Here is a 20181-nt window from a genome sequence, read left to right as displayed (position 1 = left end):
CTATGGCTATTTTCTCTGAATAGGGGAAGAAAAAAAACAATTACCAAATTCACAGTGAATACATTATATCATCTGAATAAACAATACTCCAAGCCGCAGCTTCATACATGGAGAACTGATACTGTATACTGGCCTTTGGGGCTTGGTGTGTGGGGTCTGTGGGTGGCTTTTGACTATATATTTGTGGATTCCTCATGTGGATTCCTTAAATCATTGTTAAGAAGAGGTTTTGTTCAAATCGGATGTTGGGTACTATATTTATTGAATATTATAAATTTCAACAAATTGAAAATGCCCAATTTGGGTACAATCAATTACCTTAATTTCCCAGAGTTCAAATTATCTTTCAACAAAGTAATGCTTATCTTATCCTGTTTCTAACTACAGAAACAACTTCAGAAAAATCTGAGATGGTGGGGTGTCGAAATCCTGTTGTGCTTTTTTGAGGTGGAATGAGTCCGATTTATTTCTAATGCCGTAAAACCCATTTTGTATGATGTTGAGGTTTCAACATTAAGCAATGCTGCCTGCACAAATATTGGCCAAGAGAGGTCCACGACTAGAGGTCCATAGAAATTGCAGTCTTCAACACATGCAAGCTTATTGTGGCAATAACAACACATTGAAGTCCAAAACCCAGTACACTTTATGCTTTTCAGAACAAAGTCACAAGCATGGAACTTTTTTTTATTGGACTACCCTGGCTCAAAGGATATTACTAGGTATTCACATTGGAATGTGATGTATGTCTAAGAAAGGGGACAAGGCATTTAGCTACAGTAAATAAACCCTGAAACAAACCCAACAGATGATAGAAGACAAGGCATTTAGCTACAGTAAATAAACCCTGAAACAAACCCAACAGATGATGATATCAAAGCATTTCAGGCCTTGACCTGTTTCAAATCTGCCACCGACTAAACAATGCACACACTATCAATTACTGCACACACACACACACCAGTCTCCTTTCCTGACTGCACTCGTTCAGTAGAGATATATTAACCATAGTTCAGCATAGAGGCCATATTAAACTACACAGGAAAACTGTTGCCTGTTCCTAACCCACAGGAAGTGAGAGAACTGTCATAAAGAACAAAAGGGTTTTTCGCTCAGAAAGGAATTGCGTCATTTAAAATGCAGTCTTTGTTTTCCTAAAGCCTCTGCACTGTACTGTGCTGTGAGGTGCAGACGCTGCACATTCCGCTGGTTCCAAGGTACACAGACAATCCCTCAGTATTAAAGGAAAAATATAAAAATAGATTTAGGTATTTGTTTCATTAGTCCACTGTTTGATACAGTCCCAAAATGTTTTTGCATGTCGGCAATCAAGTTCTAGATATAGAACTTTTAAAAAATCCATAAAGTGTCACAGTATGATGTGTTTCGGAAGTGCATCAACCGTGGACTAATGAAACAAATACCAAAAGATAGTTTGAGTGGAATTTTCCTTTGACATATAGTGCACTACTTTTGACCAGCGCCCATAAGTACCTATTCATAAAAAAAAATCATTTCCTTGAGATGCTGGTAAGAACTCTAAGTTGGTGCATTTCCTTAATGACCGTTAGGGTTACCCCTTGTCCTTTGCTCTCTCTCCGCTACACCACTCACTCATGGTTAATGGTTGAAACCTGTCTATACATGTCTCACCAGATGCAGGAGTCCTTGAATGACCTCTATGAATCATCAATCTTTACTCCGGTGTTGCTCCGTTCCCTCAGGTGTCAACAGACAGACATTTTGCTGCAGGCTACATCTGAGACAGTGATTGTGTAGGCTGACATTCACACTTTTATTTTCCTACTAGCAGCAACTTTGCTGATAATCTTGAGGAAACAATTACTTACTATGACAGTGATGTGGTTGTTTCACCTAGCTATCTTAAAGGGATACTTCGGGATGTTGGCAATGGGGCCCTTTATCTACTTACGCAGAGTCAGATGAATTTGTGGATACAATTTTTATGGCTCTGTGTCCAGTATGAAGGAAGTTAGAGGTAGTTTAGCAAGTCAATGCTAACTAGACTTAGCGCAATAACCGGAAGTCTATGGGTATCGCATTACGCTAATGCTAGTTAGCAATTGCACTAGCTAGCAACTTCCTTAAAATTGCGTGCAGAGACTTAAAAAATGGTATGCACGAGTTCATCTGACTCTGGCGAAGTAGATCGCAATTTGTCGAGGTGGATCCAGTTGAGAATGGGTGTCAACAGGTAGCTAACGTTACTCACTGGACCTGCCACTCGTTCATAGAACATCAGCTTGCAAATAACTATTTATTTTTCTGTAAAGCTACTCATGGTGTGGTGCTCAGTACCTGGATGTGCAAACTACAAGAAAGCACAGGCTGCTGGGGTAACATTTCATTGGTTACCTGCCGGCGATTATCCTCGGAGCCAACAGCGGCTGGCGGCAATAAAGAACGCTGCCTATGATGTGAATACTCCCGTGGAGAAATATCAAAATGTCCATGTTTGTAGCCAGCACTTTCAGCCAGAGGATTTCTAAACAGACCTGAAGTCTTAACTGATGGGGTTGCCAGGTTGTTGATCGTTAAAAAGTGATGCTATGCCATCAATTTTCCCCTTCGCTTCAAAGAGGAAGGCATCCGATCAGCCAACATCAGCGCAGCAGAAAATTATTCGAGCAGAGGTAACATAGCTAACAAACTACATTTGTTTATCTAATTTTTAGATATGCTAGCTAGACATTCCAAAGCAAATCAATGTAATTAGCCAGCTGCTATCTGGTGATATGATTTGTAACTTTGCAAGCTAACGTTAGCTACCTTAGGTTACGTTAGCTACAGCCTACCAGACAGTCTTACCATTAGCTAGCTAGCTAATAACTGCAGAGGCTAAATTCACTGGCCGATGTCATCAACATCAAGCTCAGCGACTAGTGTAAGTCACCTTTGCTAAATCTTTCCATGAAAGTGACTGTAGCATGCCTGTTGTGAGAAGTGTCCAATCAACACCTATGATTAAATTGATGTTAACACATTAAAACACATGTTATTACACAGTGTTAACTTTACATCGATATAGATCAATGTCTATTGATCCACAACGTTTTGCCTGGACGTGTCAATCGAGTGTGATTCCCCCAAGAAATTGGGGGTTAACTGATAAGGATACATCAAATGATACATTGTATCACAATATTGCAATGCCTGGTGAGGGACATTGACAGACAGTGAAAGTCCTGTCGAATTGTTTAGGGCAATTCCACAGTAACGAAATTGCCCTGGGACTCCGATTTTTTTACTTAAAATGTATCCCAAACAAAAACCACTGATTTGAAAAAGTTTAACAAACCATACAAGTAATTACCTTTACTTGTAACCTGACCTGGGCAGCCGCTGGTGGGCTTTAGACCTGGGCTAGCTGTTTAAAACTTTTATTCTCCATATGTAGGGTTTTCAGACATTACATTCGCCTACATTTGGCTCCGCGTAAACTACAATTCTGATACTGTGTTTTAACTTTTAGCAACGTGAATAACCATTGCTTTCTAAACAGTTTTCGAAACATTATCTTTCAGGTCAGCCAGAAATAATCTTTCAAATAAAAAAAAAGATACTTACTGTAGCAGTTTTGCACAGATCCATACACCGTGGCCTCCAGTTGACAAACTACACTTCCTCCCCAGTTACGGGACGGTTGAGCTAACGTGTGCTAATGTGATTAGCATGACTGTTGTAAGTAACAGCAAACTTTCCAGGACATAGACATGTCTTATATGGGCAGACAGCTTAAATTCTTGTTAAACTAACTGCACTGTCCAATTTACAGTAGCTATTACAGTGAAAAAACTGCCATGCTATTGTTTGAGGATAGTGCACAACAACAAAAAACGTATCATGGCAACTGGTTTGATAGGCTACATTCACCTCTGAAGGTAAATAATGTACTTACATTCAGTAATCTTGCTCTGATTTGTCATCCTAAGTGTAGCAGAGTTTTGTTGCATAAAATAAATGTTTATACTCAAATGTAGGGAACTGGGTTCTACAATTTGAACCCCTGTTGTCTCCACACCCACCCCGCCCGGCCATCTAGATGTGTGAAAGTTAGTGTATAAACTAATGATCCATCATGTATGACATTCCTGGGAGTGTGTAAACTTACATTTTGTATTACTATATCATTTTTGTACGTTCTCTATAGTTATGTACTTGAAAATGTATCAATTGACCAATTCGGCACATTTGGGAATCCCTGCAATGGATTTCACATGCGAGGAACCTGCAGTAAAATAACTGTGCGTCGTAAACAGACAAACAAATCATTTCTGGAACTCACCACATATGTTGATCCATTTTCTCCCGAACGAACCTCCGTTTCGGGAATGGAGAAATGCATTTTAGATTTCAGATGGCCCACTGGACGAGGTGTCCACTATTTAGCATGAAAATGACAAATCTTGAAGAGAAAGTCCACGCGATTGCTTGGTGATGATGACCACAATCATTTGAAGAAGAAAGCGGTCTTGTCTTGGTTCCGCTCTTACTCGGGCAATCCACAGTGTTATTTATGTACGTTGTTCAATCCGATGCGACGAAAAAACCCCAGATGTTCTTTATCCAACAATTCCTGCTGCACTGTACTGGATCAGTATAAAACTTCCCCCACGTCAGTGCTCTAAACTTCAACTTTTCCCACTAGCGTCGCCGTAGCAGCCATGTTGCAGATGTAGGTAATGCCACCTTCATTGTTGGCAGTAAAATTGTACTTATTCGTCGACTCTGTGTGTGGTGGTCCAAAAAAACATTCACCGTTGACGCTGTTACAGCAATCCGTTTTTCAATTCGTGCCGACAATTCCATTCACTTGCGTAATCATTAGAACTTTCCAATGAAAAGACGCAGTTTGCTCCTGCAAACCCCAGTCACTGCCCTAAAATGTACAAACGAGAAAACAAGCACCGATGTGTTGTAGCCTATTTTTTTTGTAACTCTTTCTGTGTCTTGAAGTTTTTCCTAAATAGGATGCATTGGGCGAGCAAGCGGTTCGGAAAACAGACGTGATCCAAATCCAATAAAACTGGCTACATTGTAGCCGTCCAGCAAAGATGTATCAAGTAGCTCATCAAGAAGCGTTGCAACAGTCCTCCGGTCCAAACCATTTCTGAGAGAGGAGACCACATTTATTTAAAACATTTAAAAAACAATTATATCCCTACTTTTAAAGGAATTCATTAAGAAAATGTTAATTTATGTTGGGGTTTAGGCCACACATACATAAATTATGTTATATTTTCTAACAGCATGCAACAAAATCCCCTACGTAAATGATTTCCTCTCGTCTTCTGACCCCTGTTCTGTGATGGTACTTTCCTGAGAGTCGGGATGGTCAGATGACGGTGGATTTCAGCAGTCCAGACAACTTCCAAAATCAATGGAAATGTTTTCTTAATATCAGCATTAGGAAAATTTTAAATTATTTTGTGAATTTGTGCCTGTTCATTTAGTTTTTGTCTTGAAAGGCAAGGAACAAAGGAATATAGACAATTAATAATGCAACATTTTTTATAATAATTAATTTTAACAGTAACCTAACCTTTCTCTTTGGGATCCGCAATTTATAGGCTGCATTTTAGATATGCGAAAACGTTGCGAAAATTGTAACGTCATGAAGCACTGGCTGCGTTCAAACACTCACAACTGGTTTCCTTTTATATTCTCTGTCTCTTACTGATCATTCATGTGAAAAGAAAGATTAATAATAGCCTAGGTCTAAAAGCAAAAACATACGATCTTTCTGAAGGGCATTTGCTATATTAGCCTACCATAGTGTTTGTTTCTCTATTCAAATCGAGCACACATCAAGGGTGAAAAGGAAACGAGGCAAGGAGACATGCAGATGAATCGGGACGCGGACGGGATTCAGTCGCTTACATGCTTTTTACGTATCGGTCATGTGACTTGCGCCGTGGAAAATGACCGCTGGATCCAGCCAGCAGAATGCTGCAGTGGTCTTATTAATCAGTCATTTGTGTTTCTATGGGGGTTATCAACTGACTGAGTTACAGGTAAAGGGGTCTGCTTGAGCGCTATAGGCAATGCGGAAATGCTGCTCAGTGCTATGTCAGATCCGTTACATTGTTGTTGTTACATTGTAACTGCTGCTACACTCAAGAGTAGAGAGTTGTTACATTGTTTATACACTCGGATGTGTTACATTGGTGCTTTACTGTGTTGTTACGTCGTAACTGCTATGCTACTTGGCTACACGCAGTGTTGTTACATTGTAACTGTCTGCTGCTAGCCTGCATGCTACACACTCCCCGAGATTTGTCGCTTGAAGCTATATATAGTATTGGTCAATAGTTGCCTGCAAGATAAGATTTTTCTGAAGCATTTGTTGTAGAAAGCTACTGTTGATAGGCTAGGTCTTGTTCATAACGGCGTTGTGAATAGCTCCGCGTTGTGTATTTGTGGTCAACAACAACAGGTAGGCCTGTGCCATCGCTGCAACGGGACAGTCCAGAACGGCACCGCCGTGAGCCAGTTCTGTTCCGCGTCTGCGGGTTTGATTGATGGCCGCTGCTGCCTGCAGCGAAAGGAAAACACCAGGGATGCTGACTACATCATTGGGTAGGAATTCGATTTTGTGCTTTGACAAGGATTCGTTTTGGAACCATTTTACAGTTGATAATATGGTGGTCCTACTGAATTGCCCATAGAGGACAGATACTTTGTGTAATAACATTTAGTAACATCCAACAACTATAACATGTAACAACTGGTTAGTAAAATGTACCAACTGATGAAGTGTCTGTCATAGTTTTTTTTTACTGTCTGTGCCCTTTATTAACATGTATTAATCCCACTCGATACGTTTCTCTCAGGTTGGACCTATCAAACTGTTCCCTAAGCCACGTTGAAGACCTTCAAGATGCATTCAACGCTACAACAATGTATGGAAAAAAAAAACAGACTGTTCACATTTACATACATTATCAGTGTGTTACTATGCGCAGTGTTAACTTCTGTTTTCTCTCTTGACCTTGCAGAGATCTGTCACTGAACCCCATTGTAAACCTGAACAATGCCCTGTTTGAAGGCTTTATCCAGTTGGCTAACCTGTAAGCACAATGTCAACGTTATTTACTGTCCATCGGTGTTTGCCAATAACACCATTGCTAAATCCCTCCTGTACTGTACTCGGGGACTGAGCTCTCCTGTAGCTCTGGTGCAATACGGTCCGGCGGTTCTAAAAATACTATTTTCTTCTCTGTCTTTGGACCTGTAAGGATTCTGCCCGCCAACCTGGTCTGTCCAGGAGGCAATGCATCATGGGATAAGATGGAGGTCAAAGGGGAGACTCGTGTTTGTGAAGGACAGGAGGACATCTGCAACCAGACTGGCCATTTGTGTAAATCAGTCACTTACCATTAAGGGTTTTCTGCTGTGTGACATTTGTTTTGTTGAGTAAACAAGCATTCCTTATTTCTAGTTTAACTTACATTTGGGAAACGATTAAAATGTGAGTGCCACCTAAGCTGTGATTCTAAATACAGTGAACTGGCATCGGTGTTATAACTGACAGTTTATATAGTACCTTTTTTATATGCTTATTTTCCCTCCATAACTTTGCTTCTACAGCGTTGAACTGCCCTGAGAACTCCCTCTGTGCCCCATACGGTCCAGGCTTCTTTCAGTGTAGCTGTGTGGATGACTTCTATGGATACAAGTGTCTTCGAGAGGTCAGTTGCTACAACACAGCCACCCTGTCATTTATTGGAAAATATTCCTTAAAAAAAAAGAAGCTATTATTATTTGGGGACAATGGCGATAAGTTGCATCACAAACAATAGCCTATTCATTCATATCCATATTCCATCACTGATTGTTGAAGACGACGCAAGTATGAACTGTCAAGGAAACAAACTCGCAGCCCTTCAAACATAATAACTGCTGTGGTCAAATGAAATCCTTGTCTGTGTGTTGTTGGCAGGGAGAGTTTCCTATAATCCAGGTGATCGGGCCTCTAGCGGGCTCCACGGTCCTGGTCTCCATCCTGCTATGGGTCACCCAAAGACGCAAGGCCAGATCAATCTGAAGTTCTACCCGAGCCTCTGGTCTGAGGCCTAGTCCTAGGACTCTATGGACGACACTGACATTTTCAAGTGGTACTGACCTGAAACGGCAGGGAAAATGCTGAGTGGACTGTTGATTGAGGAGACGGTCTCAGGGATTAGGGTTAATGTTATAGTGCTGACAGTGGACTGTTGATTGAGGAGATGGTCTCAGGGTTAATGTTATAGTGCTGACAGTGGACTGTTGATTGAGAAGATGGTCTCAGGGATTAGGGTTAATGTTATAGTGCTGACAGTGGGCTGTTGATTGAGGAGATGGTCTCAGGGATTAATGTTATATTGCTGACAGTGAGCTGTTGATTGAGGAGATGGTCTCAGGGGTTAATGGTATAGTGCTGACAGTGGACTGTTGATTGAGGATATGGTCTCAGGGGTTAATTGTATAGTGCTGACAGTGAGCTGTTGATTGAGGATATGGTCTCAGGGGTTAATGGTATAGTGCTGACAGTGAGCTGTTGATTGAGGAGATGGTCTCAGGGATTAATGTTATATTGCTGACAGTGAGCTGTTGATTGAGGATATGGTCTCAGGGGTTAATGGTATAGTGCTGACAGTGGGCTGTTGATTGAGGAGATGGTCTCAGGGGTTAATGGTATAGTGCTGACAGTGGGCTGTTGATTGAGGAGATGGTCTCAGGGGTTAATGGTATAGTGCTGACAGTGGGCTGTTGATTGAGGAGATGGTCTCAGGGGTTAATGGTATAGTGCTGACAGTGGGCTGTTGATTGAGGATATGGTCTCAGGGGTTAATGGTATAGTGCTGACAGTGGGCTGTTGATTGAGGAGATGACATGTTTCTAGACTTCTCTTTGAAAGGCAGCTATGCTTTAATTTATTCTAAACAATTTGGGAGGGTGGGTGATGCTCAGTGTTTTAATCGCCACAAATTATGCAATTATCGTACAGCTTGCAGCCATTTATCTAGATAAAACATGGCGTTATGTTCAACATAAGCTGGAACTCAATTTATGTTCCAACCGTGGTTACAAAGAGGTTTACTGAGACTAGAACATGTGGATTGTAGTAGGAGCTATGAATGTGCAATATAAATTGCAATAGCAACAAAATATTATAATTGTTTGGGAAAACTGACAACATATCAAGATATCGATTGATAAATCACATTATAGGGAGACATGAGCAAAACCCCTTGCTTGCAGACGGCACCGCTAAAGTTGACTTGTTCATACATGTACAGATCGATTGATGTTATAAACCGAATGGGTTGCCTTTTGTGTTTTACCTTGGATTAAAGAAAGATGTTATACACAGACTCAAGTGATTTGCTGTTTACTGTGTGTGTGTGTCGACCTGAAGCGATAGGCCTCCAGACAATTCTGAACTGCACACAGGTGACTTTATGCACTGACCAGAAACCTCAATCTGCCCATTTCCTCTGCGCCATTGAGCAGTTCATTGAAAACTAGTGTGTTGATTTTTTTTTGTCTCTAATAAAACCTCTCTGTTATGGAACACTAAAGAAAAGTCATTAAGGAAACGTTCTCTCTTCTTCCAGGAGTGTATTCTCTTAAACACTGATCATTGTTATGGGCATTTAGCCACAGCGATACCTAATTAATAGCTGTAATTAAATCAGAACTGTTAAATGGTTTGCTGTAGTGTGAATGAGGACACATCATTTAGTATTACACAACTACAGCAATACATTATTTGCAAAACTTTAAAATTTGGTTTGATCGAAAAACGGTCAAAACAGAAATCTTGACTTCATTGCCACTTCTGCCCGTATCCACAGTCGGAGTCGGGGTGCTGATCTAGGATCCGTTTAGCCTTTTAGATCATAATAAATACGATTGTATGGACAGATCCCAGCAGTCCTACCTCTGAGACACTCTGTGGATACGGGACCTGTTCCCACATTCACCCTATACCTTCTACCCCCCCCATTTATTCTTGTATATATTCTATATATTTTTGTTTTAGATTCCGTCTCTCACAGTTGAAGTGTACCTATGATAAAAAATTACAGACCTCTACATGCTTTGCAAGTAGGGAAATCGGCAGTGTATCAAATACTTGTTCTCCCCACTGTACCCCCCCCCACCCTCCCTCTATATTCAACCCTGCCCAAAGAACACATAGGAACTCTGTTTAAAAAGCATGTGCCATTTCAGATATTTATTGCATGCCAAAAGCACAGGTGTGAATCAACACTCAAGAAGAGCAGAGCACTTCTGTAGTCTTGCTTGGGCCAGCTGTTACAGTGGATATAGCCTAGCATGGAGAAACACTGAGCCAAGGGAGAGAGACTGAGTCTAAAGCCCCGTTCCAATAGCAACACTAGCATGCTACTAAGAATTAAAACAATGAATTGGGCAGGCCTATGCATTGGGATGTTCTCTGCTAGAATGGACATTGGAACATTAGTGTACATCCCCAATCGGAACCCTATCCCCTATATATGGTATAGGGTACCATCTAAGACACAGCCTATAACTTCTTATGGAACACCACATCAAAGTCAAACCCCTGGGTCCAGTCCCCTCCACTCTTACTGGTCAAGGTTTTTGACCCTGAGGACAACAGGAACGGAGGTGCAGGGGATCATGCCCAGGTCTGTGATGACCAGGTCCACAAAGTCCGGCGGCGTGACGTCGTAGACCAGGTTCAGCAGACCCAGGGAGCTCACGTCCTGCCAGTTCTCCAGCAGGATCTTCCCCTTCCGGGTCACCATCAGGTCATCGGGGTCATCTGAGGAAAGAAAAATAGGGTTTGTGAAATTTGCACTGCTACTAATGTTGTTTCTATTCAAGTCAGGTTAGGAAGATAATTTAATATCTGGACAACTTTGTCGATTGAAGTTAATATTACATTTGCAGATCCATATCTAGGTTACCTGGGAGCAGAACAGAAATGACCCAAACTCAGAAACTAAAATGTTTCATTGTATTGATTAAAGATACATTTACATTTTAGTCATTTAGCAGACGCTCTTATCCAGAGCGACTTAGATAGTGAGTGCATACATTTTTCATACTGGCCCCCCGTGGGAAACTAAGCCACAACCTTGGCGTTGCAAGCGCCATGCTCTACCAACTGAGCTACAGGGGACTCTTCCTGGGGTTTATTATGGATCCCCATTAGTTCCTGCCAAGGCAGAAGCTACTCTTCCTGGGGTTTATTATGGATCCCCATTAGTTCCTGCCAAGGCAGCAGCTACTCTTCCTGGGGTTTATTATGGATCCCCATTAGTTCCTGCCAAGGCAGCAGCTACTCTTCCTGGGGTTTATTATGGATCCCCATTAGTTCCTGCCGAGGCAGCAGCTACTCTTCCTGGGGTTTATTATGGATCCCCATTAGTTCCTGCCAAGGCAGCAGCTACTCTTCCTGGGGTTTATTATGGATCCCCATTAGTTCCTGCCAAGGCAGCAGCTACTCTTCCTGGGGTTTATTATGGATCCCCATTAGTTCCTGCCAAGGCAGCAGCTACTCTTCCTGGGGTTTATTATGGATCCCCATTAGTTCCTGCCAAGGCAGCAGCTACTCTTCCTGGGGTCCAGCAACATTAAGGCAGTTATATACAATAAAAAATATTACATGACATTACATTTCATAACACTTTACCCAATACATTTAGTGTGTTCCCTCAGGCCACTACTCCACTATCACATATTTACAATACAACATCCATGTGTACGTGTGTGTAGAGTGCGTGTTTCTGTTCACAGTCCACGCTGTTCCATAAGGTGTATTTGTATCTGTTTTCTAAATCTGATTCTACTGCTTGCATCAGTTACCTGATGTGGAATAGAGTTCCATGTAGTCATGGCTCTATGTAGTACTGTGCGCCTCCCATAGTCCGTTCTGGACTTGGGGACTGTGAAGAGACCTCTGGTGGCATGTCTTGTGGGGTATGCATGGGTGTCTGAGCTGTGTGCCAGTAGTTCAAACAGACAGCTCGGTGCATTCAACATGTCAACACCTCTCACAAATACAAGTAGTGATCAGGTCAATCTCTCCTCCACTTTGAGCCAGGAGAGATTGACATGCATATTATTAATATTAGCTCTCTGTGCACATCCAAGGACCAGCCGCGCTGCCCTGTTCTGAGCCTTTTGCAATTCTCCTGAGTCCCTCTTTGTGGCACCTGACCACACGACTGAACAGTAGTCCAGGTGCGACAAAACTAGGGCCTGTAGGACCTGCCTTGTTGATAGCGTTGTTAAGAATCCAGAGCTGCGCTTTATTATGGACAGACTTCTCCCCATCTTAGCTACTGTTGTATCAACATGTTTTGACCATGACAGTTTACAATCCATGGTTACTCCAAGCAGTTTAGTCACCTCAACTTGCTCAATTTCCACATTATTTATTACAAGATCGAGTGTTTAGTGAATGATTTGTCCCAAATAAAATGCTTTTAGTTTATGAAATATTAAGGACTAACGTATTCCTTGCCACCCATTCTGAAACTAACTGCAGCTCTTTGTTAAGTGTTGCAGTGATTTCACTCACTGCAGTAGCTGAAGTGTATAGTGTTGAGTCATCCGCATACATAGACACACTGGCTTTACTCAGAGCCAGTGGCAGGTCATTAGTAAAGATTGAAAAAAAGCAAGGAGCCTAGACAGCTGCCTTGGGGAATTCCTGATTCTACCTGGATTATGTTGGTGAGGCTTCCGTTAAAGAACACCCTCTGTGTTCTGTTAGACAGGTAACTCTTTATCCACATTATAACAGGGGGTGTAAAGCCATAACACATATGTTTTTCCAGCAGCAGACTATGATCGATAATGTCAAAAGCCGCACTGAAGTCTAACAAAACAGCCACTGCAATCTTTTTATCATCAATTTCTCTCAGCCAATCATCAGTCATTTGTGTAAGTGCTGTGCTTGTTGAATGTCCTTCCCTATAAGTGTGCTGAAAGTCTGTTGTCAATTTGTTTACAGTAAAATAGCATTGTATCTGGTCAAACACAATTCTTTCCAAAAAGTTTACTAAGGGTCGGTAACAGGCAGATTACTGGCTCAAATAGCCGAGCAAAGGGGGCTTTACTATTCTTGGGTATCAGAAATACTTTAGCATTTCATACCGTAGATTCCTCTATTAGCTCTAATACGATAACCATATACTGTAGGTTTATGCTTCTACTTAGAGAACGCCAAGTTTGGATCCTGGATGCTGATTGGTTGATAGCCATTAGTTGTTCACGATAATCCACGCAAAATGCCATAATTCCATTTCAAGTATCAATCCACTGTTCTGTAGTCCAGCCAGGCATTTATAAACTTCATCCACCGTTCTGCAAACGAAGGTCAAACAAACGAAAAATGCACATAGTTTGCTGTTAATTCAGCTGCTTGATGCGATTGTGTGTTAGCTTTAGTTGGCTAGCTAACGTTAGCTAGCAAAGGAGAAGTAACGTTAGCCTAGCTATCCTCCATAACCATCTTATTGACTCGACAATCGACTGGTTGTTGCCTATTTATTAATTATTTATTAATTAAATCATTTATTGTAGTTCTTGTCTCTCATCTTCATTGAACCTCTGCTATATAGCTACATGCCAATGATTTGTTTAGCATAGCAACGTAGAATGGATAGAATGAACGACTGGGTCAAAACATTCCAATAGAGTTAACGACCAGCCTGTTTGGTTAGCAACTTTAGAACCTTTAGAACCTTTAGAACTAACAACTGGCTTTTGCCCGGACTACATCGTCTCGTGGAAGGATGAATTAAAATGTTAATGTTTTTAATGAAAACATATCGTTAATCTTAATTATTACTTTTTTTTTTTTTTATATATGTTGGCAATTGTTTTATAAAAGCAACAAGGTCCTCGAACCCGGGAATTATTGTGTGATAACTCCCTCCTAAGGACGGTTTCCCGGTCCTCGGCTCAGAGCAGCCCTCAGTCGGGAGTTATCACACGATAATCCCTGGCTTCTCATGCCTTACTTATTAAATTATAAACTCAAGGAGGCTAAATGAATGCGTGCCACGTTACCGAGCTCATTGGAGACGAAGGAGTCAGTCTGCACCCTCTCACAGAACTTGTATGTCTCACAGCAGACCAGGACTGGCACGTTGAAGGTCCTGGCCACCAGAGCTATCTGAGATGTCCCCACACGAGACATCACGTAGCCATTAGCCAGCAGGGCATGGGCACCCAGGAACACCTTAGATACCTGGGAGAGGGGGCAAGTTTAATGATTGAATTTTGAGTGAAATTAGACCATTTATAAAAACCCACATACAGTTAGTTTCATGTGCTGTGGGGAGGTTAGTTAAAAGAACAGGGAAGAGCGAGAGTGTTAAACCAAAGAACATTGTAAGGAAAACATTCACTGGGCCTTTGGATTTTCTACAAGAGGTCCACATTGTGATAAATCAACAAATACCTATAATACCAAAAATCTAAATGATAAGTGCCATAGTGCAATGACACCTCCAGTCCTCCAAGAGTTTTCACACCCATGAGTCAACACTTTGTAGAAGCACCTTTGGCGACAATTACAGCTTTGAGTCGTCTTGGGTGTGTCTGTATCAGCTTTGCACATCTGGATTTGGGGATTTTCTCCCTTGCAGATTTTCTCAAACTCTGTTAAGTTAGATGGGGAGCAGTGATGAACAGCAATCTTTAAGTCTTTCCACATATTTTCAATGGGATTCAAGTCTGGCCTCTGGCTGGGCCACTCAGGGACTTTCACATTCTAGTTCTGAAGCCATTCCAGTGTTGCTTTGGCTGTATGCTTGAGGTCATTGTCCTGGTGGAACGTAAATCTTCTCCCCCAGTCTAAGGTGGTTTGCACTGTGAAGCAGGTTCTCATCAAGGATTTGCCTGTATTTGGCTCCATTCATTGTTCCCTCTTATCCTTACCAGTCTCCCAGTCCCTGCTGCTGAAAACCATCCCCCATAGCATAATGCTGCCACCACCATGCTTCACGGTAGGGATGGTGTTAGACAGGTGATGAGCTGTGCCTGGTTTTCTCCAGACATAGCGCTTTGCATTCAGGCCAAAGAGTTACATTTTTGTCTCATCAGACCACAGAATCTTTTGCCACGTGCCTTTTTACAAACTCCAGGCATGCGGTCATTTGGCTTCTTCTCGGGAGTGGCTTCCGTCTGGCCACTCTCCCACAAAGCCCAGATTGGTGAAGTGCGGTAGAGACTGTTGTCCTTCTGGCAGGTTCTCCCATCTCAGCCAAGGAACTCTGTAGTTGTGTCAGAGTGGTCACTGGGTTCTTGGTCACCTCCCTGACCAAGGTCCTTCTTGCCCGGTTGCTCAGTTTGGTCGGACGGCCAGTTTTAGGCAGAGTCTGGGTAGTTACATATTTTTTAAATTTCCCAATGATGGAGACCACTCTGCTCTTGGAAACGTTCAACACTCTAGAATATTTTTTTTTTGGCTTCATTTCTAATTCTTCCCCAGATATATGCCTCATCACAATTCTCTTGGCGATCTACGGACTTCATGGTATAGTTTCTGCTTCTGTGGGACCTTTTATATAAACAGGTGTGTTTCTTTCTAAATCATGTCCAAACAATTGAAATTGGCCACAGGTGGACTCCAAATCAAAGTTGTAGCGATATCTCAAGGATGATCAAACGAAATTGGATGCACCTGTGCTCAATTTCAAGTGTCATAGCAAAGGGGTGTGAATACTTCCGTAAATGTTTCTGTATTTCATTTTCAATACATTTGCTCACATTTCTAATAACATGTTTTCACTTTGTCATTATAACATTTACATTTTAGTCATTTAGCAGACGCTCTTATCCAGAGCGACTTACAGTTAGTGAGTGCATAAATTTTTCATACTGGCCCCCCGTGGGAATCGTATTGTGTGTAGATGGGTGGATTTTTAAAATCTATTTAATCCATTTTGAATTCAGGCTGTAACACAACAAAATGTGGAATAAGTCAAGGGGTATGAATAATTACTGAAAGCCCTGTATGTGTTGCGATTTGATGTTCAAAATATATTGCTCACCATGTCTGCTGCAGAAAGAGAGAGCATGAGAAAGTCATGGACATAAAAGCACTGAAAACATGTTGGCTCACTATTTAAAAAGATGGAGAACAAGCTATAGGATGAAAAAGACCAGAGTTTTGGCGCAGGTACAGCTGACTAGCGCCAGCTAACACTACCTACAGTAGCGGGGGGAAAAATTAATATATTTATGAACGGATACTTGATAATATTACGATATGTAACTATCTATTTATTCCCCCATCACTATCAGGTAGTATGTATTAGGGCAGAGATGAGGACTAGTTTACCTCAGGTAGTATGTATGAGGGCAGAGATGAGGACTAGTTTACCTCAGGTAGTATGTATGAGGGTAGAGATGAGGACTAGTTTACCTCAGGTAGTGTGTATGAGGGCAGAGATGACTAGTTTACCTCAGGTAGTGTGTATAAGAGCAGAGATGAGGACTAGTTTACCTCAGGTAGTATGTATAAGGGCAGAGATGAGGACTAGTTTACCTCAGGTAGTATGTATGAGAGCAGAGATGAGGACTACTTTACCTCAGGTAGTATGTATGAGGGCAGAGATGAGGACTAGTTTACCTCAGGTAGTGTGTATGAGGGCAGAGATGACTAGTTTACCTCAGGTAGTGTGTATAAGAGCAGAGATGAGGACTAGTTTACCTCAGGTAGTATGTATAAGGGCAGAGATGAGGACTAGTTTACCTCAGGTAGTATGTATAAGAGCAGAGATGAGGACTAGTTTACCTCAGGTAGTATGTATGAGAGGGCAGAGATGAGGACTAGTTTACCTCAGGTAGTATGTATGAGAGCAGAGATGAGGACTAGTTTACCTCAGGTAGTATGTATGAGAGGGCAGAGATGAGGACTAGTTTACCTCAGGTAGTATGTATGAGAGCAGAGATGAGGACTACTTTACCTCAGGTAGTATGTATGAGGGCAGAGATGAGGACTAGTTTACCTCAGGTAGTATGTATGAGGGTAGAGATGAGGACTAGTTTACCTCAGGTAGTGTGTATGAGGGCAGAGATGACTAGTTTACCTCAGGTAGTGTGTATAAGAGCAGAGATGAGGACTAGTTTACCTCAGGTAGTATGTATAAGGGCAGAGATGAGGACTAGTTTACCTCAGGTAGTATGTATGAGAGCAGAGATGAGGACTAGTTTACCTCAGGTAGTATGTATGAGGGCAGAGATGAGGACTAGGTTACCTCAGGTAGTATGTATGAGGGCAGAGATGAGGACTAGGTTACCTCAGGTAGTATGTATGAGGGCAGAGATGAGGACTAGGTTACCTCAGGTAGTATGTATGAGGGCAGAGATGAGGACTAGGTTACCTCAGGTAGTATGTACGAGAGGGCAGAGATGAGGACGTAGGTGCAGCTGATGCCTCTCTGTACGAGGCGTCTCAGAGCCTCCCTTCCCTCCAGACGAGGCCGGCTGTCCACCACAATCACACGGAACTTCCTGCTCTTCTCAAACGCCTCGCACAGGATGTGGTTCACCAGGGACGAGCTACGGAAGGACAGGATATGACATCAATAACTGATGAGTTCCTTACTAACCCCTAGCCTGTTCCCAGATCTGCTAAGAAGGGGGAGAAGGGACACAGGTTTGATAACTTCTGGATTCTACTGGATTGTAAACCGACCCCTAACCCCTATACCCCTCAAACTCAACTCTGGACCTCGAAGTCAGTTCCACTGCATTTCTTCACTGTTCCCCTCTAATTAGGGACCGATTTAGACCTGGGACACCAGGTGGGTGCATTTAATTATCAGGTAGAACAGAAAACCAGCAGGCTTCGGGCCTCGTAGGGTCAGAGTTGAGTACCCCTGTCCTATACTCTAAATTGGCACTACTGTAGAGTTGAGAGGATTGGATAGATTTTACAGAGGGGAGACAGGATGGGAGATCAGTTATGTATTGTAATGTAGTGAATATGGAGTGTATCCCAACCACGACTCAAACCCTGGTCGCCAACACGTAATCATTAACACTATGGAGTGGTTTCCACTTAGTCATTAACACTATGGAGCGGTTTCCACTTAGTCATTAACACTATGGAGTGGTTTCCACTTAGTCATTAACACTATGGAGCGGTTTCCACTTAGTCATTAACACTATGGAGCGGTTTCCACTTAGTCATTAACACTATGGAGTGGTTTCCACTTAGTCATTAACACTATGGAGCGGTTTCCACTTAGTCATTAACACTATGGAGCGGTTTCCACTTAGTCATTAACATTATGGAGCGGTTTCCACTTAGTCATTAACACTATGGAGCGGTTTCCACTTAGTCATTAACACTATGGAGCGGTTTCCACTTAGTCATTAACATTATGGAGCGGTTTCCACTTAGTCATTAACACTATGGAGCGGTTTCCACTTAGTCTAACACTATGGAGCGGTTTCCACTTAGTCTAACACTATGGAGCGGTTTCCACTTAGTCTAACACTATGGAGCGGTTTCCACTTAGTCTAACACTATGGAGCGGTTTCCACTTAGTCTAACACTATGGAGCGGTTTCCACTTAGTCATTAACACTATGGAGCGGTTTCCACTTAGTCATTAACACTATGGAGCGGTTTCCACTTAGTCATTAACACTATGGAGCGGTTTCCACTTAGTCATTAACACTATGGAGCGGTTTCCACTTAGTCATTAACACTATGGAGCGGTTTCCACTTAGTCATTAACACTATGTAGCGGTTTCCACTTAGTCATTAACACTATGTAGCGGTTTCCACTTAGTCTAACACTATGGAGCGGTTTCCACTTAGTCATTAACACTATGGAGCGGTTTCCACTTAGTCATTAACACTATGGAGCGGTTTCCACTTAGTCATTAACACTATGGAGCGGTTTCCACTTAGTCATTAACACTATGGAGCGGTTTCCACTTAGTCTAACACTATGGAGCGGTTTCCACTTAGTCTAACACTATGGAGCGGTTTCCACTTAGTCATTAACATTATGGAGCGGTTTCCACTTAGTCTAACACTATGGAGCGGTTTCCACTTAGTCTAACACTATGGAGCGGTTTCCACTTAGTCTAACACTATGGAGCGGTTTCCACTTAGTCTAACACTATGGAGCGGTTTCCACTTAGTCATTAACACTATGGAGCGGTTTCCACTTAGTCATTAACACTATGGAGCGGCTTCCACTTAGTCATTAACACTATGGAGCGGTTTCCACTTAGTCATTAACACTATGGAGCGGTTTCCACTTAGTCATTAACACTATGGAGCGGTTTCCACTTAGTCTAACACTATGGAGCGGTTTCCACTTAGTCTAACACTATGGAGCGGTTTCCACTTAGTCATTAACACTATGGAGCAGTTTCCACTTAGTCTAACACTATGGAGCGGTTTCCACTTAGTCATTAACACTATGGAGCGGTTTCCACTTAGTCATTAACACTATGGAGCAGTTTCCACTTAGTCTAACACTATGGAGCGGTTTCCACTTAGTCATTAACACTAAGGAGCGGTTTCCACTTAGTCATTAACACTATGGAGCGGTTTCCACTTAGTCATTAACACTATGGAGCGGTTTCCACTTAGTCATTAACACTAAGGAGCGGTTTCCACTTAGTCATTAACACTATGGAGCGGTTTCCCGGACACAGATTAAGATTAGTCCTGGACTAAAAAACAATTTCAATGGATATTCTCAATTGACCATGCTATTTAGCCCAGGACTCGGCTTAATCAGTGTCCGGGAAACCGCTCCATAGTGTTAATGACTAAGTGGAAACCGCTCCATAGTGTTAATGACTAAGTGGAAACCGCTCCATAGTGTTAATGACTAAGTGGAAACCGCTCCATAGTGTTAATGACTAAGTGGAAACCGCTCCATAGTGTTAATGACTAAGTGGAAACCGCTCCATAGTGTTAATGACTAAGTGGAAACCGCTCCATAGTGTTAATGACTAAGTGGAAACCGCTCCATAGTGTTAATGACTAAGTGGAAACCACTCATAGTGTTAATGACTAAGTGGAAACCGCTCCATAGTGTTAGACTAAGTGGAAACCGCTCCATAGTGTTAATGACTAAGTTGAAACCGCTCCATAGTGTTAATGACTAAGTGGAAACCGCTCCATAGTGTTAAT

The 20181-nt window shown here is 42.1% G+C and overlaps 3 protein-coding genes across 3 annotated transcripts in view; 1 reads left to right on the top strand and 2 right to left on the bottom strand.

Moving 5' to 3' along the window:
* The window catches only part of LOC311115002 (sorting nexin-17), a 67597-nt gene extending 62503 nt beyond the window's left edge, over positions 1–5094 (bottom strand). The window contains exon 1 of the mRNA XM_084190224.1: positions 4307–5094. Coding sequence (XP_084046350.1) covers positions 4307–4366 — 60 coding nt within the window. The 5' untranslated portion in view covers positions 4367–5094. The remainder of the gene's footprint in view (positions 1–4306) is intronic.
* An 833-nt stretch (positions 5095–5927) lies between these two features.
* Positions 5928–9592, top strand: LOC311115004 (all-trans retinoic acid-induced differentiation factor-like). Its single transcript, XM_084190226.1, has 7 exons — positions 5928–6035; positions 6458–6600; positions 6855–6923; positions 7020–7091; positions 7260–7381; positions 7612–7712; positions 7964–9592. Exons 1-7 carry the CDS (start codon positions 5943–5945, stop codon positions 8066–8068), a joined length of 705 nt encoding a protein of 234 aa, XP_084046352.1. The 5' UTR covers positions 5928–5942; the 3' UTR covers positions 8069–9592.
* Positions 9593–10228: 636 nt separating this feature from the next.
* The window catches only part of LOC311115003 (translation initiation factor eIF2B subunit delta-like), a 31463-nt gene continuing 21510 nt past the window's right edge, over positions 10229–20181 (bottom strand). Inside the window, exons 11-13 of the mRNA XM_084190225.1 lie at positions 17400–17577; positions 14077–14257; positions 10229–10816 (exon numbers count right to left, since the gene is read on the bottom strand). Coding sequence (XP_084046351.1) covers positions 10617–10816; positions 14077–14257; positions 17400–17577 — 559 coding nt within the window. The 3' untranslated portion in view covers positions 10229–10616. The remainder of the gene's footprint in view (positions 10817–14076; positions 14258–17399; positions 17578–20181) is intronic.

This window comes from Coregonus lavaretus (genome assembly GCF_964263955.1).
Source record: "Coregonus lavaretus genome assembly, contig: HAP1_SCAFFOLD_948, whole genome shotgun sequence".
NCBI classification, from domain to species: domain Eukaryota; kingdom Metazoa; phylum Chordata; class Actinopteri; order Salmoniformes; family Salmonidae; genus Coregonus; species Coregonus lavaretus.
Note: the sequence above shows the minus strand (reverse complement) of the source record. Positions and strands in the feature narration are given on the sequence as shown.

What these genes read in the sequence shown, in the direction of transcription:
- LOC311115004 (XM_084190226.1), top strand. Translation starts at nt 5,943, where the DNA reads ATGACCGCTGGATCCAGCCAGCAGAATGCTGCAGTGGTCTTATTAATC. An exon ending in ATCAACTGACTGAGTTACAG is followed by an intron (nt 6,036 to 6,457) that starts GTAAAGGGGTCT and finishes CAACAACAACAG; the next exon opens with GTAGGCCTGTGCCATCGCTG. An exon ending in GATACAAGTGTCTTCGAGAG is followed by an intron (nt 7,713 to 7,963) that starts GTCAGTTGCTAC and finishes TGTTGTTGGCAG; the next exon opens with GGAGAGTTTCCTATAATCCA.